The sequence below is a fragment of the Nerophis lumbriciformis genome, linkage group LG20 (genome assembly GCF_033978685.3).
Source record: "Nerophis lumbriciformis linkage group LG20, RoL_Nlum_v2.1, whole genome shotgun sequence".
Classification (NCBI taxonomy): domain Eukaryota; kingdom Metazoa; phylum Chordata; class Actinopteri; order Syngnathiformes; family Syngnathidae; genus Nerophis; species Nerophis lumbriciformis.
In genome coordinates, this window is record NC_084567.2 from 11335645 (window position 1) to 11359599 (window position 23955).

Consider the following 23955-nt stretch of genomic DNA (forward strand, 5'->3'; position numbering starts at 1 on the left):
TTATATATGTTTTTTTCTTTTTTTATTGTGCATTTTCGGCAGGTGCGACTTATACTCCGGTGCGACTTATACTCCGAAAAATACGGTACTATTATTGAAAAATATCACCTTTTTATGCATTCTTTTAAGACTATGATAATTTTTTTAAAATTAGTGAAGTGAAGTGAATTATATTTATATAGCGCTTTTCTCTATTGACTCTAAGCGCTTTACATAGTGAAACCCAATATCTAAGTTACATTTAAAGCAGTGTGGGTGGCACTGGCAGCAGGTGGGTGAAGTGTCTTGCCCAAGGACACAATGGCAGTGACTAGGATGGCAGAAGCGGGGTTTGAACCTGGAACCCTCGAGTTGCTGGCACGGCCGCTCTACCAACCGAGCTATACCAAAATTAGGACATTATTATCGTAAAGTAGAGTTTTTTTAAAGAAAAAAAATGCAACGGTTTTCTTGTAGGATCATGACTTTATCACAAAAATTCTGTTAAAATTACATTTGTATTTATTTTGTTTTACTTTATGACATTTCTTTAACAGAAATAACTTAATTCCTTAGCAAATTTGACTTTTTCTTGATAAAATACAACTTGATTTTGGTCAAATTCAGGTCTTTGGAAAAAAAAAAAGCCAACTCTGTCCCTTTGGGACAAAGGACCCTATTGAATTTGTAAGGTTTTATTATTATTCTTTATTATACCGCCGCCTCTTTGAGCTTTAATTTGACCCCCTTAACATGCTTCAAAACTCACAATATTTGACACACACATCAGGACTGGCAAAAATTGCCATTTCTAATAAAAAAAAATCAAAAAACAAAATCTAAATTTCGCTCTAGCGCCCCCTAGGAAAACACACAGACAAAACGGCCTGTAACTTCCAGTAGGAACATCGTAGAGACATGAAACAAAAACCTCTATGTAGGTCTGACTTAGACCTAGATTTCATACACTAACATCCTTTAGCAAAAATCATCAGGAAGTTGGCAATTCCCCCTTCAAAACAAACATTTCGTAAAAACAGTCATTTTTGCCTCTTTGAGCTGTAATTTGACCCCCTTAACATGCTTCAAAACTCACCATATTTGACACACACATCAGGATTGGCAAAAATTGCCATTTAATGAAAAAACAACAACCCCAAAACTCAAAATTTCGCTCTAGCGCCCCCTAGGAAAAAACACAGACAAAACGGCCTGTAACTTCCAGTAGGAATATTGTAGAGACATGAAACAAAAACTTCTATGTAGGTCTGACTTAGACCTAGATTTCATACGCCGACATCCTTCAGCAAAAATCAACAGGAAGTTGTCAATTCCCCCTTCAAAACAAAAATTTCGTAAAAACAGTCATTTTTGCCTCTTTGAGCTGTAATTTGACCCCCTTAACATGCTTCAAAACTCACCAAACTGGACACAAACATCAGGACTGGCGGAAATTGCGATCTAATAAAAAAATTTAAAAAAACGAAAACTCAAAATTACGCTCTAGCGCCCCCTAGGAATAAAACACAGACAAAACTGCTTGTAACGTCCGGTAGGAATGTCATAGAGACATGAAACAAAAACCTCTATGTAGGTCTCATCTACATTTCATTCAGCAAAAATCAACAGGAAGTTTGCAATTCCCCTTTCAAAACAAAAGTGGGGTCAAAACAGTCACCTTTTTTTTAAACATTATCTCCTCTGAGCGAGTTTGTCGTGTCGGCTTCAAACTAACACAGGAGAGAGATTGAACCCTTCTGATTAAAAGTTGATGAAAGAGTTTTCATAACTGCTCCGGTTTGGATTTTACGAGCCTTCAAAGAACCGCTGCGCTGATGCTGCCGCCTCAAGATGGCCGCTTAAAAGCAGGAAGCACCAGCGTGACCACACAATGCAGAGAAGGTAGGTACTGTGCGGGTAAAAATATGTTGACTGGGTAAAGGCAGAAAGCACAAGTGTGACCCCAATATGCAGAGAAGGTAGGTAATGTGCATGTAAAGATATGTTGAATGGGTAAAGGCAGGAAACAACAGCAAAAGTCGGTCCCGTCCATCGCTGCTTGCAGCTTTAATTTATTTTTAAAATAGCAACATTGAAAACTAAATTCTGTCTTTATTCCTGTAAGATTAATTTCTGTACGACTTTATTCTCATGACATTCCAAATTCATTCTTATTGTACAATAGTGGCTCGGTTGGTAGATCGGCCGTGGTAGCAACTTGAGGGTTCCAGGTTCGATCCCCGCTTCCGCCATCCTCGTCACTGCCGTTGTGTCCTTGGGCAAGACACTTCACCCACCTGCTCCCAGTGCCACCCACACTGCTTTAAATGTAACTTAGATATTGGGTTTCACTATGTAAAGCGCTTTGAGTCACTAGAGAAAAGCGCTATATAAATATAATTCACTTCACTTCATCTCATATCTTCCTAATAACATTGTCCAATACTTCCTCTCTCGGGCTTTTTTTTAAAGATCTTCTTTCTGCTCCATTAAACACTTATATTATACATTCAATTGATGCGTAGGAATACAAAGAAAGGCGGCGGTGTGAAACTCACGAGCGTTAGACTTGCTGCACGCTTGTTTTTAATGAGCTCATCAGCGCAAGTCATGCTGACTCAGCAGTTTGCTGCTAGTTACAACATTGGTTGTGTTGCTGCTGTGTTGTGTCAAATAACCGGTAGGTCGTTTTTTACAACGCGTGGCACAATCCTTAGAATTGTATTAATAGCGTGCTAGCTTTTTTTTTTTTTTTGCTAATTTTCGCAAGTACATACCTCGGGGTCAAATATTTTGTTACATGACAAATGATACATGTTAGCATGTTAGCTTTTTTTTGGTTCGGGCATCTAGTCAGGATGCCACTCGAGCGCCTCCCTAGGGAGTTGTTTAGGGCACGTCCGACCGGTAGGAGGCCACGGGGAAGACCCAGGACACGTTGGGAAGACTATGTCTCCCGGCTGGCCTGGGAACGCCTCGGGATCCCCCGGGAGGAGCTGGACGAAGTGGCTGGGGAGAGGGAAGTCTGGGCTTCCCTGCTTAGGCTGCTGCCCCTGCGACCCGACCTCGGATAAGCGGAAGAAGATGGATGGATGGATGGACATTTTGTAGTTATACAACTCAGTCATATTTTGGTACTTGATAACATTAGCAGACTAGCATTTTAAACAACATTTTCAGCGACACGCCTCAGCGTAATATACAGTATTTTGGTAGTTGACACATGTTACAGTTAGCATTTGAGCTAACACTAGCATGCTAGATTTTTTTTTAGATAATTTGGCAGGTATACACCCCAGTGTCATATATTTTGGTATTTCACTAATGCTAACTGTAAGCATGCTATTATTGTTAGCATAGTACTGTTAGCATGCTAGCTTCTTTTTTTTTAGCTAATTTTGCTCATATTTTCAGGGTAGCATTTAAAAAAAAAATTCAGCTACACACCTTAGCGTGATATACAATATATTGGTATTCGGCGGATGTTACAGTTAGCATTTTAGCATGCTAACTTTAGTGTGCTAGATTTTTTTTTTTAGCTAATTAGGCATATATATCACTCTCATATATATTGGCATTCCATTAATGCTAACTGTAAGCATGCTGTTATTGTTAGCATGCTAGCTTTTTTTTTAGCTCATATTTTTAGGCTAGCATTTTAAACAAAATTTTTGGCTATACACCTCAGGGTGATATACAGTATCTTGGTATGTGACACATGTTACAGTTAGCATTTTGGCAATCTAACTTTAGCATGTTAGATTTTTTTAGCTAATTTGGCATATATATATCATTGTCATATATATTGGTATTCCACTAATGCTAACAGAAAGCATGCTGCTATTGTTAGCATGCTAGCTTTTTTTTGGCTCATTTTGCTCATATTTCCAGGCTAGCATTTTAAACAAAAGTTTCAGCTACATACCTCAGCGTGATATACAGTATCTTGGTATTTGACGCATGTTACAGTTAGCATTTTAGCATGCTAACTTTAGTACGCTGGATTTTTTTTAGCTAATTCGGCATATATACATCACTGTCATATATATTAGTATTCCACAAATGCTAACTGTAAGCATGCTGTTGTTGTTAGCATGCTAGCTTTTTTTAGCTCATTTTGCTCATATTTCTAGGCTAGCATTTTAAACAAAATTTCCAGCTACACACCTCAGTGGGATATACAGTATCTTGGTATTTGACGCATGTTACAGTTAGTATTTTGGCATTCTAACTTTAGCATAATAGATTTTTATTTAGCTAATACGACATATATATAGGGGCAGCACGGTGGCAGAGGGGTTAGTGCATCTGCCTCACAATACGAAGGTCCTGAGTAGTCTTGGGTTCAATCCCGGGCTCGGGATCTTTCTGTGTGGAGTTTGCATGTTCTCCCCCGTGGCTAGCATTTTAAACAAAATTTTTAGCTACACACCTCAGCGTGATATACGGTATCTTGGTATTTCACGACAGTTAGCATTTTAGCATGCTAACTTTATCATGCTAGATTTTTTTTTGCTCAGTGTCATATATTTTGGTATTCCACTAATGTTAACTATAAGCATGCTATTATCGGTAGCATGTTAGCATAGTGCTGTTAGCAGGCTAGCTTTTTCAGCTCATTTTTCTCAGACTTTTACTTGACGCTAACTGTTAGCATTTCAGTTCTCTTCCGCATTCACGTGAAATTTCTACTGAAATTGCATTTTCTAGTTCTTTGGGAAAAAAATCTACATAGTGTACTGGCTTTGAAGGGGAAAACTAGCAAAATGGCTCTTGTAATTTTAGTTTTTTCAGCCTGTAGCCCTCAGCGGAAAAAGTTGTATTCACCCCTATAGAAAACAGGTATTGATTACAGTATTATAAGTATTGTTGATCATGTGAAATGTGTATTATTGTCCAACACGAGCATGTTGATATGACTTTGCGAGGCTGTGGAAACTCGCTCCATCCAATCGTACGTTATAAAATTTCCTGCATCAAATAAATTGTTTTCCCGTTATTTTCCTTGTTGGAACTACTGCAAACCATATTTCTCTACTTCCTGTTTTAAAGTACCCTTTTAGGCACATCACAATAGTCTATGCTGGATTGATCAAGTCCCACTTCCCTGCACAAAATCAAATCTAACAATTTCAATGTAAGCTTTGCGTACTCACAGACTCATGGATATACACTCCGGAAGCTAGTTGTGCAGCGTTAAACAAAGGTTTAATGTTTTTTTTCCAGTTTTCACTCGTATGTTTGTCCAGACTTTTCAGTCTCACCAGTCCTCCTCTCCCTCCTGCACCGTTAAAGACAACCGATGTTTAGATTAACACATACCACCTGCGCAATCTAATCATCTGCCAGCTGTGTCTCGCCGTCAGCACATGCCACGCCCCCGTCTGATGGCGCTCTGTTTTCAGCGCCATGGACAGAGGCGGTGACCTTTACTCCTACAAGCCCGCTGATCACACTCTCTTTCCACATTCATATTTTCATGTTTTTGTTTTGTCTGTTTTTTTTTCCAGGTGATTCCTGAGATCTCGTCCCTGTCCTGGTTCACCACCGTGGTGCCTCTGGTCCTGGTGCTGTCCGTCACCGCCGCCAAGGACGCCACCGACGACATTGTGAGCGCTCTTTTCTCCTTCTTCCAAAAGCATTTTTAAAATCAAAATGCTGACTTGGTGAAAACTGATTCAACTATTTCCTCACTTTGGAAATGTGGCCGGTTCCCCTTTTTTTTTTTTTGTCACGCTGATGAAGAAATGCACAAGTTTCCCTTCTGGAGACAATTAGGGCTGTCCTGATCCTATGTTGATATCGCTTGTGTCTAAAATCTCCGATACAAGCAGTCATGTCCAATACAAGCAACGTGTTTTTTTTACTGTTTACAAAGCGAGACTATGGGCTACTCGGAGCTAGCAGCTACACAACAGCTAAGCACACAATAGCACACACGCTAGACATACGTTAAAAGTGCCAAGAACTGAAGGCTACGAACATAATTAAGAGTAGAGGTGTACTGATCTGATATTGGTATCAGATATCAGTCTGATATCAGCAAATAAATACCGTATTTTTCGGACTATAAGTCGCAGTATTTTTCATAGTTTGGCCAGGCTCCAGTGCGACTTATATATGTTTTTTTCCTTTTTTATTATGCATTTTCGGCAGGTGCGACTTATACTCCGGTGCGACTTATACTCCGAAAAATACGGTAAGTATCAGATGATATCGGCTTGCATCTAAAATCACCGATAAAATCAGTCCTGCAGCGTGTTTACTTGTGCAAAGCTAAACACACAAGGTTGGTCTTCTCTTTTATTTGAAGTCAAGTCATTTAAAAAGGTAAACATGGTAGGCTATAGGCTACTAAGAGCTAGCAGCTACACATCAGCCAAGCACACTATAGCACACAAGCTAGACATATGTAGTGAGCGTCCTTCATAAAACAATATTGTTAATGTAAAACAGCACATTTATCAATATGGTAGGTAGGTCTTTATTGTCATTGCACAAGTACAATGAAACTTTGTTATCGGCACAAACCCGTTCAAGATTAGACAAAGAAACAGTGCCAGAAGGCGCCCCGTAAAAGATGATAAAAAGGTAAATGTTGGGGGAGGATGAGTAAAAAAATACAATCCAGACTGGGCTCCTAAGGGTTCCCAGTCTGGAGTGGGAAAAAACCTCCACATACATATTACAACATACATCACGAGACTTGCAACAGAGGGGAGGGAGTGGGGGGGCTACGGTGGCGGGCTGCAGCTCTTCAGGCGCTGCCCAGCTGTCCATCACCCCTAAGGGATAAACAATTATCAAATAATTATAGTTGCAAATTACTTAAACATACAACGTCTCCAAGGCAGAAGCGTATTAAAAGTGTCCAGTAACAAATGTGTCCGCATCATTCAACTTACTGCGTCACGAGTTTAAGTTAATGAATTCCAAAACAAAAAAATTCCACTGTACCTAAACCAGGGGTCGGCAACCCGCGGCTCTAGAGCCGCATCTTTAGCGCCGCCCTAGTGGCTCTCTGGAGCTTTTTAAAAAATGTATGAAAAATGGAAAAAGATGAGAGGGAAAAAAAAAATGTTTTGTTTTAATATGGTTTCTGTAGGAGGACAAACATGACACAAACCTCCCTAATTGTTATAAAGCACACTGTCAGCTTCACTGATTCGAGTATTTGGCGAGCGCCGTTTTGTCCTACTAATTTTGGCGGTCCTTGAACTCACCGTAGTTTGTTTACATGTATAACTTTCTCCGACGTTCTAGGACGTGTTTTAAGCCACTTCTTTTTCCGTCTCATTTTGTCCACCAAACTTTTAAGGTTGTGCATGAATGCACAAAGGTGAGTTTTGTTGATGTTATTGACTTGTGTGGAGTGCTAATCGGGCATATTTGGTCACTGCAAGCTAATCGATGCTAACATGCTATTTAGGCTAGCTATATGTACATATTGCATCATTATGCCTCATTTGTAGCTATATTTGAGCTCATTTAGTTTCCTTTAAGTCCTCTTAATTCAATTTATATCTCATGACACACAATCTGTATGTAATATGGCTTTTAATTTTTTGCGGCTCCAGACAGATTTGTTTTTGTATTTTTGGTCCAATATGGCTCTTTCAACATTTTGGGTTGCCGACCCCTGACCTAAACTGAAAGACAGTATACATCCTTTCCAGATGGTTAATACTAAATATGTTAAGAGTTTTTCATACCCACGATTGTTCTGTTTGACTCATGTCAGGTTTAAACACTGATGACATTTATTAAACAGACAAGAAGCAAGGAATCATGCAGAGACAGAGCTAAATTTTGCTCAATGAGGAGAGACGTATTGGGCTGTACACTTAGTTACAGTTCCATCCTACGCTCTACGGCACAGCCCACGTGCTCCACTATTTATTCGGGAGGTCCCTGGTTACATCACTGAGGCTGCTTCTGAAGGAAGGGGGGTCATTTCAGCAGCCCCAGTTAGACACAATATATGATTATTCAGAAATGCAAATGTGCTGACACTCGTGATATCGCCCTGTCTCTGCTTAGTCTGTATCACGGTACTGATGTTCGCCCTTGGCAATCAGCAGGCCGGGTCTGGACACAAAAACTGTTGCGAGACGCCTCGCAATCCAAGATTGCGAGTTGTCCCTTTGCACAGATAGAAAAGTACAACTCCAGCACAATTGATAATAACTATAGCAACGGCCTTTAAGCATAAGAGTTGTGTGATAATTTATACATAATTATTCTAACAACTTATTTCACCCGTTTAAGCCTTTTCTGACAGCCCGCACTACAAAATACTAAAAGTATGTTTGATTCCTGCAGATATTGTATCAGATTAATATCGGTATCAGCCAAGACTCAGAGGCTCTGATACTTAGGGGGAAAAAAAGAAAGGAAAAAAAGAACCAGGATTTTTAAGGAGGCTTGCTGGGATTTTTGGCCCAAAAAGGCGTCCCTTGGACGGACAAGCATTTGTAATGTATTGTAAAGCCAAATGTAATGTCATTTTATGTGAAAATGTTTTTTGTTTTTTTTATCTCAATGGGGGTTTTTCCTGGTTAAATAAAGATTAAATAAAACCTTTTTTTTTTTTTTAAATATCACATTGGAACAATGATTTTTTTGTTACTCAAACATTGCATTGTGTACTCTCAAGGTTAAACAAACGTGTGTGACACTCATTAACTTAATGAGTTTAAACATTAACCGGAGACAGAATAGTCTTTTAAGATTTTAATCAGCTTCCACAAGACAGATTTAAGTCTCCAACAGGGAAAGTGTTTGCTTTAAATGATGGATGTCGCTTCTGCTTCCAGAATCGCCACAGGAGTGACAATCAAGTCAACAACCGGAAAGTCCAAGTCCTCATCGATGGCAAGTAAGTCAGTCAAAGGAAGGGCTTTTATTGTGAAAAAAACACCCAAAGTGACCTTGATTCTTCAGCTTATGTCAGGAAACTGTCAATCGGGGGAAATCTGTAATCCAAGTTCGACCTCGCTACCCGGCGTCCAAATTTGGGCAGGGTTTATTTCCTGGAGTACAAAAACTTCATTTATTTTTGATGGCGCGCCTAAAAACAACATCCTGTTTCCTCCCGCCAGACTGCGCAGCGAGAAGTGGATGAGCGTGCAGGTGGGCGACATCATCAAGCTGGAAAACAACCAGTTTGTCACCGTGAGAATTTTTTTGTCATTACCATTTCCTTCACTTTCTTACCAAAACTATAAAAACTAGGGTTTATTCTTTAGACTGCAATTGTCTAAAGTGCGGCCCGGGGACCATTTTGGCACGCAGCCCATTAGTTACTGGCTTTTAACATATTGTGAAAATGAGGTTAGTTGATTATTAATATGTAATATATTATTGCACACATTTGTTATGTAAGCTAGACAAAACCAATATGTTTTTTTTGAGGTTTTTTTCAAATAGCTTAGCATAGATTGACCTACATTGGATTTTCAATGAGGGCCACATTGTAGTTATGGCTGCCCTCAAAATTGATTATTGTGGACCCCGACTTAAACAAGTTGAAAAACTTATTCGGGTGTTACCATTTAGTGGTCAATTGTACGGAATATGTACTGTACTGTGCAATCTACTATAAAAGTTTCAATCAAAGAGGGCAACGCATGATATATGAATTTGCTTATGTATTTGATTATTATATATATTTTTTACATACTCTCTAAAAAAACAAACTGTATTTTTTTACAGTAAAATACTAGCAACTCAATCACCAGAATTTTACTATAAAATGTACAGTGTTTTTTGCAACATATTACGGTAAATGGAAAAACTTTACCATTATTTTTATTTTATTCTGGCAACTTTTTATTTAATTTTATTCTGCCAATTTTTTTACCATTAAAAAAAACGGTGATACTGTTTTACCATTAACAGTAAAAATAACAACCATAGATTTTACAGTAATAGTTGACAGAATTTCTCATTAAACAAATACTAATTTTACAGGAAAATGTATTGTAATTTTTACAGTGTACAATTTGATGGATAACAAAATGTAAGTATTTTAACAAAATAAAATGTTTGGAAAGTATAATAATATATTTTTGGCTAAATTGGATATTATTAAAGTTTAAAAGGTATGCGGTACCTGCATATTTTTCTGTTAAAATGGAAAGAACAAATACATTTTGTAAGAAAAGATAAAGTACTTTATTGACGCATATTATTTCCAGGCCTTTGTGGGCCACATAGAATGATGTGGCGGGCCAGATCTGGCACCCGGGCCTTGAGTTTGATATCACTGATTTATATCATCCTTCAATTTTTACATCTCCTAATGAAATTATTAATTACACATGAAATAATTATTTTTGAAATAATTAATTAACCAGTTAAATTAATTTAGACATTTATTAACACATTTATTTATTTATTTCCAAATTTAATTCATTAGTGACACATTTAAAAAAAAAAATCAATTTATTTTAATCAGCCTAATCTGACCCTCCATACAACAAAACCAATGTTGTAATAGGGGCAATGGGCTGAATCAGCATTAATAGCCATTGTAAACAACAATGCAACAAATTAGTTTTACACCAAAAGCAACATTTTAAAGCGCATGCAGAGCTAGATAAAGTGTTGGACTTTATTAAACTTTTAAAACAGTTTTTAACAGTCGATCAATCAATCAATCAAAGTTTATTTATATAGCCCTTAATCACAAGTGTCTCAAAGGGCTGCACAAGCCACAACGACAGATCCCACATCAGGGCAAGAAAAAACTCAACCCAATGGGATGCAATGAGAAACCTTGGAGGGGACCGCAGATGTGGGGACCACTCCCTCCCCCCCGGGCGACCGGTGCAATGGACGTGTGGAGTGGATCTAGTTAATAGTGTGAGAGTCCAGTCCATAGTGGATCTAACATAATAGTGAGAGTCCAGTCCATAGTGGATCTAACATAATAGTGAGAGTCCAGTCCATAGTGGATCTAACATAATAGTGTGAGAGTCCAGTCCATAGTGGATCTAACATAATATTGTGAGAGTCCAGTCCATAGTGGATCTAACATAATAGTGGGAGTCCAGTCCATAGTGGATCTAGCATAATAGTGTGAGAGTCCAGTCCATAGTGGATCTAACATAATAGTGAGAGTCCAGTCCATAGTGGATCTAACATAATAGTGAGAGTTCAGTCCATAGTGGATCTAACATAATAGTGAGAGTCCAGTCCATAGTGGATCTAACATGATAGTGAGAGTCCAGTCCATAGTGGATCTAACATAATAGTGAGAGTCCAGTCCATAGTGGATCTAACATAATAGTGATAGTCCAGTGCATAGTGGAGCTAACAAAATAGTGATAGTCCAGTCCATAGTGGATCTAACATAATAGTGAGAGTCCAGTCCATAGTGGATCCAACATAATAGTGAGAGTCCAGTCCATAGTGGATCCAACATAATAGTGAGAGTCCAGTCCATAGTGGATCCAACATAATAGTGAGAGTCCAGTCCATAGTGGATCTAACATAATAGTGAGAGTCCAGTCCATAGTAGATCTAACATAATAGTGAGAGTCCAGTCCATAGTGGATCCAACATAATAGTGAGAGTCCAGTCCATAGTGGATCTAACATAATAGTGAGAGTCCAGTCCATAGTGGATCCAACATAATAGTGAGAGTCCAGTCCATAGTGGATCCAACATAATAGTGTGAGAGTCTAGTCCATAGTGGATCCAACATAATAGTGTGAGAGTCTAGTCCATAGTGGATCTAACATAATAGTGAGAGTCCAGTCCATAGTGGATCTAACATAATAGTGAGAGTCCAGTCCATAGTGGATCTAACATAATAGTGAGAGTCCAGTCCATAGTGGATCTAACATAATAGTGAGAGTCCAGTCCATAGTGGATCCAACATAATAGTGAGAGTCCAGTCCATAGTGGATCCAACATAATAGTGTGAGAGTCCAGTCCATAGTGGATCTAACATAATAGTGTGAGAGTCCAGTCCATAGTGGATCTAACATAATAGTGAGAGTCTAGTCCATAGTGGATCTAACATAATAGTGAGAGTCCAGTCCATAGTGGATCTAACATAACAGTGAGAGTCCAGTCCATAGTGGATCTAACATAATAGTGGGAGTCCAGTCCATAGTGGATCTAACATAATAGTGATAGTCCAGTCCATAGTGGGGCCAGCAGGGAATCATCTTGAGTGGAGACACGTCAGCAGCGCAGAGACGTCCCCAACTGATGCACAGATGAGTGGTCCACCCCAGGTCCCGACTTTGAACAGCTAGAGCCTCATCTGTGGTCACCTAATAACCTCTCCACGCAGGGGAGGGGGGCAGAGCAGAAAAGAGAGACGGCAGATCAACTGGTCTAAAAGGGGGGGTCTATTTAAAGGCTAGAGTATACAAATGAGTTTTAGGATGGGACTTAAATGCTTCTACTGAACAGAAATCCACGTGTGTCTTAGGCCGACCTCCTGCTGCTGTCCAGCAGTGAGCCACTCAACCTGGTCTACATCGAGACGGCCGAGTTGGACGGGTACGTTTGTTGTAGCGTCGACCCGTCAAGTGTTCTCGGTCCCACTTTGTTCCCTCCCCTTCCTCAGCGAGACCAACCTGAAGGTGCGGCAGGCCCTGCCGGTGACGGGCGACCTCGGCGACGACGTCAACAAGCTGGCGGACTTCAACGGTAAGGCAACGACGACAAGGTTTCTACGCAGGCCTCGGGTCTCAAACCCGCCGCGTCTCCGAATGTTAAGGCGAGGTCCACTGCGAGCCCCCCAACAACCGCCTGGACCGCTTCACGGGGACGCTGAGCTCGGCGGGACAGAAGTACGCTCTGGACAACGAGAAGATCCTGCTGCGAGGATGCACCCTGAGGAACACCGACTGGTGCTTTGGACTGGTGCTCTTTGGAGGTGGGACCATGAAGTCTGTGGTGTCAATCATCTTTCCAGCGTGAAGACAGGGTCAATGTCTCCTGCTGTCCAGGTCCGGAGACCAAGCTGATGCAGAACTGCGGGAAGAGCACCTTTAAGAGGACCAGCGTGGACCGTCTGATGAACGTCCTGGTCCTATGTGTGAGTATTTGCTCCATCTTTACCTGAATTGAATCAATGTTTACTAATATAGCAAAAAAAAAAAATAACGTCTGAATTTAAAGTTTTACTTTCTTAAATTGTTACTTTTTTTATTATTTTATGCCAGGGGTCGGCAACCCAAAATGTTGAAAGACCAAAAATACCAAAAAAAATCTGTCTGGAGCCGCAAAAAATTAAAAGCCTTATATAAGTGTTATAATGAAGGCAACACATGATGTAAAGTGTCCATATTAGCTATATTAGCCTACTATCAAAATGACTATAAAAGTCTTATATAAGTGTTATAATGAAGGCAACACATGATGTAAATTGTCCATATTAGCTATATTAGCCTACTATCAAAATGACTATAAAAGTCTTATATAAGTGTTATAATGAAGGCAACACATGCTGTAAATTGTCTATATTAGCTATATTAGCCAAAATGACTATAAAAGTCTTATATAAGTGTTATAATGAAGGCAACGCATGATGTAAAGTGTCTATATTAGCTATGTTAGCCTACTATCAAAATGACTTTAAAAGTCTTACATAAGTGTTATAATGAAGGCAACACATGATGTAAGTGTCTATATTAGCTATTATAGCCTACTATCAAAATGACTATAAAAGTCTTATATAAGTGTTATAATGAAGGCAACACATGATGTAAAGTGTCTATATTAGCTATATTAGCCTACTACCAAAATGACTATAAAAGTCTTATATAAGTGTTATAATGAAGGCAACAAATGATGTAAAGTGTCTATATTAGCTATATTAGCCTACTATCAAAATGGCTTTAAAAGTCTTTTATAAGTGTTATAATGAAGACAACACATGATGTAAGTGTCTATATTAGCTATATTAGCCTACTATCAAAATGACTATAAAAGTCTTATATAAGTGTTATAATGAAGGCAACAAATGATGTAAAGTGTCTATATTAGCTATATTAGCCTACTATCAAAATGACTTTAAAAGTCTTATATAAGTGTTATAATGAAGGCAACACATGATGTAAAGTGTCCATATTAGCTATTATAGCCTACTATCAAAATGACTATAAAAGTCTTATATAAGTGTTATAATGAAGGCAACACATGATGTAAAGTGTCTATATTAGCTATATTAGCCTACTATCAAAATGACTATAAAAGTCTTATATACGTGTTATAATGAAGGCAACACATGATGTAAGTGTCTATATTAGCTATGTTAGCCTACTATCAAAATTACTTTAAAAGTCTTATATAAGTCTTATAATGAAAGCAACACATGCTGTAAGTGTCTATATTAGCTATATTAGCCTACTATCAAAATGACTATAAAAGTCTTATATAAGTGTTATAATGAAGGCAACACATGATGTAAAGTGTCTATATTAGCTATATTAGCCTACTATCAAAATGACTTTAAAAGTCTTACATAAGTGTTATAATGAAGGCAACACATGATGTAAATTGTCCATATTAACCTACTATCAAAATGACTATAAAAGTCTTATATAAGTGTTATAATGAAGGCAACACATGATGTAAGTGTCTATATTAGCTATATTAGCCTACTATCAAAATGACTTTAAAAGTCTTATATAAGTGTTATAATGAAGGCAACGCATGATGTAAAGTGTCTATATTAGCTATATTAGCCTACTATCAAAATGACTTTAAAAGTCTTATATAAGTGTAATAATGAAGACAACACATGATGTAAGTGTTTATATTAGCTATATTAGCCTACTATCAAAATGACTATAAAAGTCTTATATAAGTGTTATAATGAAGGCAACACATGCTGTAAATTGTCTATATTAGCTATATTAGCCTACTATCAAAATGACTTTAAAAGTCTTATATAAGTGTTATAATGAAGGCAACACATGATGTAAGTGTCTATATTAGCTATGTTAGCCTACTATCAAAATTACTTTAAAAGTCTTATATAAGTGTTATAATGAAGGCAACACATGCTGTAAGTGTCTATATTAGCTATATTAGCCTACTATCAAAATGACTATAAAAGTCTTATATAAGTGTTATAATGAAGGCAACACATGCTGTAAATTGTCTATATTAGCTATATTAGCCTACTATCAAAATGACTTTAAAAGTCTTATATAAGTGTTATAATGAAGGCAACACATGATGTAAGTGTCTATATTAGCTATGTTAGCCTACTATCAAAATTACTTTAAAAGTCTTATATACCGGTAAGTGTTATAATGAAGGCAACACATGCTGTAAGTGTCTATATTAGCTATATTAGCCTACTATCAAAATGACTACAAAAGTCTTATATAAGTGTTATAATGAAGGAAACACATGATGTAAATTGTCCATATTAACCTACTATCAAAATAACTATAAAAGTATTATATAAGTGTTATAATGAAGGCAACACATGATGTAAAGTGTCTATATTAGCTATTATAGCCTACTATCAAAATGGCTTTAAAAGTCTTTTATAAGTGTTATAATGAAGACAACACATGATGTAAGTGTCTTTATTAGCTATATTAGCGTACTATCAAAATTACTATAAAAGTCTTATATAAGTGTTATAATGAAGGCAACACATGATGTAAAGTGTCTATATTAGCTATTATAGCCTACTATCAAAATGACGATAAAAGTCTTATATAAGTGTTATAATGAAGGCAACACATGATGTAAAGTGGCTATATTAGCCTACTATCAAAATAACTATCAAAGTCTTATATAAGTGTCATAATGAAGGCAACACATGATGTAAATTGTCCATATTAGCTATATTAGCCTACTATCAAAATGACTTTAAAAGTCTTATATAAGTGTTATAATGAAGGCAACACATGATGTAAAGTGTCTATATTAGCTATATTAGCCTACTATCAAAATTACTTTAAAAGTCTTATATAAGTGTAATAATGAAGACAACACATGATGTAAGTGTTTATATTAGCTATATTAGCCTACTATCAAAATGACTATAAAAGTCTTATATAAGTGTTATAATGAAGGCAACACATGCTGTAAATTGTCTATATTAGCTATATTAGCCTACTATCAAAATGACTTTAAAAGTCTTATATAAGTGTTATAATGAAGGCAACACATGATGTAAGTGTCTATATTAGCTATGTTAGCCTACTATCAAAATTACTTTAAAAGTCTTATATAAGTGTTATAATGAAGGCAACATAAGCTGTAAGTGTCTATATTAGCTATATTAGCCTACTATCAAAATGGCTATAAAAGTCTTATATAAGTGTTATAATGAAGGCAACACATGATGTAAAGTGTCTATATTAGCTATATTAGCCTACTATCAAAATGACTTTAAAAGTCTTACATAAGTGTTATAATGAAGGCAACACATGATGTAAATTGTCCATATTAACCTACTATCAAAATGACTATAAAAGTCTTATATAAGTGTTATAATGAAGGCTACACATGCTGTAAATTGTCTATATTAACTATATTAGCCTACTATCAAAATAACTTTAAAAGTCTTATATAAGTGTTATAATGAAGGCAACACATGATGTAAGTGTCTATATTAGCTATATTAGCCTACTATCAAAATGACTTTAAAAGTCTTATATAAGTGTTATAATGAAGACAACGCATGGGGCGGTATAGCTCGGTTGGTAGAGTGGCCGTGCCAGCAACTTGAGGGTTCCAGGTTCGATCCCCGCTTCCGCCATCCTAGTCACTGCCGTTGTGTCCTTGGGCAAGACACTTTACCCACCTGCTCCCAGTGCCACCCACACTGGTTTGAATCTAACTTAGATTTAGGGTTTCACTATGTAAAGCGCTTTGAGTCACTAGAGAAAAAGCGCTATATAAATATAATTCACTTCACTAATTCACAATGATGTAAGTGTCTATATTAGCTATATTAGCCTACTAACAAAATTACTTTAAAAGTCTTATATAAGTGTTGTAATGAAGACAACACATAATGTAAAGTGTCTGTATTAGCTATATTAGCCTACTATCAAAATTGCTTTAAAGGTCTTATATAAGTCTTATAATGAAGGCAACACATAATGTAAAGTGTCTATATTAGCTATATTAGCCTGCTATCAAAATGACTTTAAAATTCTATATAAGTGTTATAATTAAGGCAACACATAATGTAAAGTGTCTATATTAGCCTACTATCAAAGGCTGATGCAAATCTTCGTTGACAGAAATGTTGTATTTTAATTTTTATTCTACACATTTTTGAGACATTGGAAATCATTAGTAAAATGGAACCTTCTCACAGGATGAGATAACTTCTGGAAATGACTGGCTCAGAATGGCCAAAGGTATAGACGTGTGTGTCCAAGTTTAAGGAAACGGCAGGCTGTCTTCTTCTAATGGATTTATTACAATATTTGCGAGCTGGGTAACGTTTGCTGTGGTCTGGAACAACATGGCACACAAAGAACTACAGATAATGTGTCATAAGACATGCAAATAGGAATTAAATACACAGAGGACATAAGTAAAGGAAATTAAATAACCTTGAATATATCTACAAACAAGGCATAATGATGCAATATGTACATACAGCTAGCCTAAATAGCGTGTTAGCATCGATTAGCTTGCAGTCATGGATTGACTAAATATGCCTGATAAGCACTCCAGCAAATCAATAATATCCACAAAGCTCACCTCTGTGCATTCACGTACAGCATAAAACATTTGGTGGACAAAATGAGACAAAGACGGAGTGGCATAAAACACGTCTTTCTGTGGCAGCTTCGGAGAAAGTTGTACATGTAAACAAACTACGGGGAGTTCAGGGATCGCTGAAATTAGTAGGACAAAACGGTGCTCGCCGAATACAAATACTCATCAGTGAAGCATGTATAACATAAACAGTGGGATTTCTAACGATTAGGAAGGTTTGTGACATGTTTGTCCTCCTAAAGAAAATATATTAAAACAAAAAAAATTTTTTTTCTTCATCGTTTTGTATTTTCACACATCTCTGAAAGAGGTCCAGGGATCCACTAGGGCGGCGCTAAAGAGCGGCATGCGACTCTAGAGCCTATGCCATATTTTGGGGATATTTATTATACAAATGATAGCTATTTAGGATAATGAAGTTATTGACCTTCCAATTATACTGGTTAAAAATACGACAGCAATAAAAAAAAAATGTTTATTGCGTTTTAAAGGGTTACTTGCATTGTTATTATTATATATCATGATTACATTAATGCTTAATTTGACCACAGGTAATGTCAACTTTTCAACATTGTCATGGTCAAATGCTTATAATTGTGTCTGTGCAGACAATTGGATGCTTTTGACTGTGTGTAATATCCATCTGCATTAGGACATCATGGGCATCAAACTAGTTTTGAGTTGCATTAAAAATCGTTAAATTATATTTGCTGATACCTGCAGAAACCCTGATACAGTTTTATGTATTTCGACTACTGTATGCAGTAAATATTGGTTTAGAACTTCCTGTATAAACTGCACCGCATCCTACATTTGTCACATTTCCTTATTTCGCTATATGATGTCCATTTGTCCCCCTCGCTGCAGATCTTTGGCTTCCTGGCCTTCATGTGCAGCATCCTGGCCGTCGGGAACTACTGCTGGGAGCTGGACGAGGGCTCCCCCTTCACGGCCTTCCTACCCAGGCAGAACGGCAGCGACGCCGCCTTCTCCTCCTTCCTCACCTTCTGGTCTTACGTCATCATCCTCAACACCGTGGTGCCCATTTCGCTCTACGTCAGGTGGGCATTTTCTCTGTATGCTCTGATTACGCAGTGCTGATACTCTGCTCAGTGTCATTGATGCAATGAATGCCTTTATAAACTCAGACCCAATGACTGTTTTGCACTTTTATGCTACACATCCATGGAATTAAGTACATAAATGTGTCGTTATTCATCTAAAGTACAACAAGTCCATTATTTGATTATTTAATCATTTAGTTCATTATTTCAATATTCAATATTTTTTAATCATATAAGGATTTTTTTATGATTTAATTATGTATCTTATAATCGAATTAATTATAATTAAATTATTTGATTATTTATTTTATGATTTCATAGAGTTTAAAGATTTATTTAATATTTTAATGAATTATTTAATTTGTTAAATCATTTATTTTATGGTTTTCTTAATTATTTCATGATTTAATTAATTATTTCATTTTTTAATCATTCATTTTATAATTTACTGAATTATTTCATGATTTAATTATTATTGCATTTTTCCAATCATTTATTTTATGGTTAACTTAATTATTACATGATTTAATTAATTATTATATTTTTTTAATCATTTATTTTATGATTTACTTAATTATTTCATGATTTAATTAATTATTTCATTTGTTTAATAATTTATTTTATGTTTTTCTTAATTATTTCATGATTTAATTAATTATTTCATTTTTTTAATCATTTATTTTATGGTTTACTGAATTATTTCATGTTTTTATTATTATTGCATTTTTCCAATCATTTATTTTATGGTTAACTTATTTATTAAATGATTTAATTAATTATTTCATTTTTTAAATCATACATTTTATGATTTACTTAATTATTTCATGATTTAATTAATTATTTCATTTGTTTAATCATTTATTTTATGTTTTTCTTAATTATTTCATGATTTAATTCATTATTTCATTTTTTAATAATTTATTTTATGGTTTACTGAGTTATTTCATGTTTTTATTATTATTGCATTTTTTTAATCATGTATTTTATGGTTAACTTAATTATTACATGATTTAATTAATTATTTCATTTTTTAAATCATTTATTTTATGATTTACTTAATTATTTCATGATTTAATTAATTATTTCATTTTTTTAATCATTTATTTTATGGTTTTCTTAATTATATCATGATTTAATTCATTATTTCATTTTTTAATCATTTATTTTATGGTTTACTGAATTATTTCATGTTTTTATTGTTGCATTTTTTAAATCATTTAGTTTATGGTTTATTCAATTATTTCATGATTTAATTAATTATTTCATTTTTTAATCATTCATTTTATAATTTACTGAATTATTTCATGATTTGATTGTTATTGCATTTTTTTAATCATTTATTTTATGGTTAACTTAATTATTACATGATTTAATTAATTATTTAATTTTTTTAATCATTTATTTTATGATTTACTTAATTATTTCTTGATTTGATTAATTATTTCATTTGTTTAATCATTTATGTTATGTTTTTCTTAATTATTTCATGATTTAATTAATTATTTCATTTTTTAATCATTTATTTTATGGTTTACTGAATTATTTCATGTTTTTATTATTATTGCATTTTTTTATTATTATTGCATTTTTTAAATCATTTATTTTATGGTTAACTTAATTATTACATTATTTAATTAATTATTTAATTTTTTTAATCAGTTATTTTATGATTTACATAATTATTTCATGATTTAATTAATTATTTCATTTTTTAATCATTTATTTTATGGTTTACTGAATTATTTCATGTTTTTATTATTATTGCATTTTTTTTTTTTATTGCATTTTTTTTATCATTTATTTTATGGTTAACTTAATTATTACATGATTTAATTAATTATTTAATTTTTTTAATCATTTATTTTATGATTTACATAATTATTTCATGATTTAGTTAATTATTTCATTTTTTAAATAATTTATTTTATGTTTTTTTTAATTATTTCATGATTTAATTAATTATTTCATTTTTTAATCATTTATTTTATGGTTTACTGAATTATTTCATGTTTTTATTATTATTGCATTTTTCCAATCATTTATTTTGTGGTTAACTTAATTATTACATGATTTAATTAATTATTTCATTTTTTTAATCATTTATTTTATGATTTACTTAATTATTTCATGATTTAATTATTTCATGTTTTTAATCATTTATTTTATGGTTTCTTAATTTTTTTCATGATCTAATTAATTATTTAAATTTTTAAATGATTTATTTTATGGTTTACTGAATTATTTCATGTTTTTATTATTATTGCATTTTTTTTAATTATTTAGTTTATGGTTTATTTAATTATTACATGATTTAATTAATTATTAAAAAATGTAATCATTTATTTTATGATTTACTTAATTATTTCATGATTTAGTTAATTATTTCATTTTTTTAATCATTTATTTTATGGTTTTCTTAATTTTTTCATGATCTAATTAATTATTTCATTTTTTAATCATTTATTTTATGGTTTACTGAATTATTTCATGTTTTTATTATTATTGCATTTTTTTAATCATTTAGTTTATGGTTTATTTAATTATTGCATGATTTAATTAATTATAAAAAAATGTAATCATTTATTTTATGATTTACTTAATTATTTCATGATGTAATAAATGATTTCATTTTTGTAATCATTTATTTTATGGTTTACTTAATTATTTCATGATATAATTAATTATTTAATTTTTTTAATCATTTATTTTATTGTTTACTTTAATTATTTCATGATTAAATTAATTATTTCATAATTTAATGGTTTATTCAATTATTGTGTGTATTTATTTTCAAAATTAGTGGGCGGGTCCTAACACCTGATTGGTTACTGTGCACTTTTGCTTGTCTGTGGAACTTCTGCCGGAGTACTGGTCAATATCTTGGTCTTTAATAAACTCCTGTACTCTAACTTCTACTTGCTCCGGGTCAGCAAGGTCTGAAATATTTACCACTAACTCCTGAAAAAGCATGAGTATATCCTCCTGCGCCGCCATGTTTCAAAAGACTACCAAAGTTCCAGACCTAAGTCCAAAGCAATCGTCGGACTAGATTTGTGTTAAAGCTGGAATGGCGTGCCACGTTGTCACCATCATCGCTCTAAATCTGGCGTGTCCAACTCGTTTTCATTGAGGGCCACATAGCAGTTATGGTTGCCCTCAGAGGGCCAATTTGAACTGTGAATAATGTACAGTATGAATATAAATGTGTAAATAAAAACCGTGTATAATTGTCTCTTTATTTACGTATGCTGTTTTTTTACAGCATATAAAATAAATAAATACATGGAATTAAATTAAATGGAATGGAAAAACAGTACTACAGTTTTTTTTAACGTAAAAATTCATGCAAGTTTTTATAGTGTAAAATGTACGATTGTTGTGTTTTGTAGTGTATTATTACTCTATATTGAAAGTGCATTTTACTGTAACAAAAAAAATGTTACTGTAAAATTTTTACATGAACAGTTTGTTGGATTATATGCTTTGAAATCATAAGTCAAGCAGATATTGAAATATTTATCTTTATTTGAACAATAACATTGTTTTGGAATGTATGATGATATAATATTTAGATTTATTATCAGAATCAGAAGTACTTTATTAATTAGAGATGATCAAAGTGTAAATATATGTAACTGTACGCAGTACATTTATTTTTGTAATACGTTTATGAAGAAAAGATAAGGTACTTTATTTACACATATTATTTCCACCCTTTCGGGGGCCACACAAATTGATGTGGCGGGCCAGATTTGGTATTATTTTGATCTTATAGCGCCAAATAAGATAAATGTTCTTCGTTTCCTGTTTAGTATTTGGCTTATTGACCCCCAAAGAAACAATTACATTTACTAACTATTCAATGTATTTGCAGGTAAAATGAAGTGACTACGGTATTATGAAACACAAACACAGCATCAGTGTTAGGAACTGATCAAGTTGGTGACCCCAGGATGCAGAGACGGGAGGCAAGGTTGAATTACAAAAAGTGTAACAAAAGGCGATGGGGCAGAAGTGCACACCATGAATTACAAACAAAAACAGGTTCCTCAGTGTTCGGCAGGGGAAAAAGCCAGGGCGCACTGAGCACAGCATAAAGTCCAACACAGAATCCTCTTTACCTCAGGGAGGATAGGAAACAAACACAAAGAGGTGAGCGATTACAGGACTAAGGAGAGACAACGTACCAGGACTGACGAGGTGAAGCAGGCGCATGCACGTGGGAGGTTCAGGAGACAATAACCGGCAAGACCAAGCTGTCAGTGACGAGCTTAAATACTCCTAGGTTGAAATTGGTTGCAGGTGTGCCTTAGTGTCGGCCCCTCGCTGGGGACTAATGAACTGAAGAAAACAGACATCACAATAAAGGAAAAGGCAGGGAAATGATAAAACACAGCATCAGTGCCGTGTCAATACGGCTAGTGAGTGTGCCACACACTCACTGAGGAGTAATTTACCCACCACCAGCGTCACTTAACAAAATATAGGACTATCATGTGTATACCTGTAAAATTAACTAAAAAGCTAGCTGGTAAGGTCGCGCCAAGTAATGATACATGACTTTTATGCAAAAATGTTAAAGTTAAAGTACCAATGATTGTCACACACACACTAGGTGTGGTGAAATGTGCATTTGACCCATCCCCTTATTCACCCCCTGGGAGGTGAGGGGAGCAGAGGGGAGCAGTGGGCAGCAGCGGTGGCCGCGCTCAGGAATCATTTTTGGTGATTTAACCCCCAATTCCAACCCTTGATGCTGAGTGCCAAGCAGGGAGGTAATGGGTCCCATTTTTATAGTCTTTGGTATGCTAACATTAGCATGCTGCTAATAATAATGGTGTAGAAGTGTATACTGTATGTGTAAATGCTTTGTCACACATACTGCATGCAATACATGCAATAGAATAAATGACCATGTGGTTAAAGATGGCTCTCCACTTTCTCATGCACTCCAAACCATTATGAGAGTTCAAATATATATAATGAAAGCGCCCAAAATGGGTTTTCTCCTAAACAGACAATGCAATGGGGCAGCGTAGCTCAGTTGGTAGAGTTGGTTCTAGGTTCAAACCCCGCTTCTCCTAGTCACTGCCGTTGTGTCCTTGGGCAGATACAGTCTGGTGTGTCGTGGGAGATTATCTAATTTCACCTATTAGGGTTAAAAATATTTTTTGCAAACCAGTAA

The 23955-nt window shown here is 34.9% G+C and overlaps 1 protein-coding gene across 1 annotated transcript in view; it reads left to right on the forward strand.

Annotated features, from left to right (window-relative positions):
* The window catches only part of LOC133619413 (phospholipid-transporting ATPase ID-like), a 111089-nt gene that overhangs the window by 44602 nt on the left and 42532 nt on the right, over positions 1–23955 (forward strand). Inside the window, exons 5-12 of the mRNA XM_061980417.1 lie at positions 5490–5588; positions 8796–8857; positions 9081–9153; positions 12428–12498; positions 12566–12648; positions 12719–12877; positions 12951–13039; positions 18574–18767. Of these exons, the coding sequence (XP_061836401.1) occupies positions 5490–5588; positions 8796–8857; positions 9081–9153; positions 12428–12498; positions 12566–12648; positions 12719–12877; positions 12951–13039; positions 18574–18767 (830 nt within the window). The remainder of the gene's footprint in view (positions 1–5489; positions 5589–8795; positions 8858–9080; positions 9154–12427; positions 12499–12565; positions 12649–12718; positions 12878–12950; positions 13040–18573; positions 18768–23955) is intronic.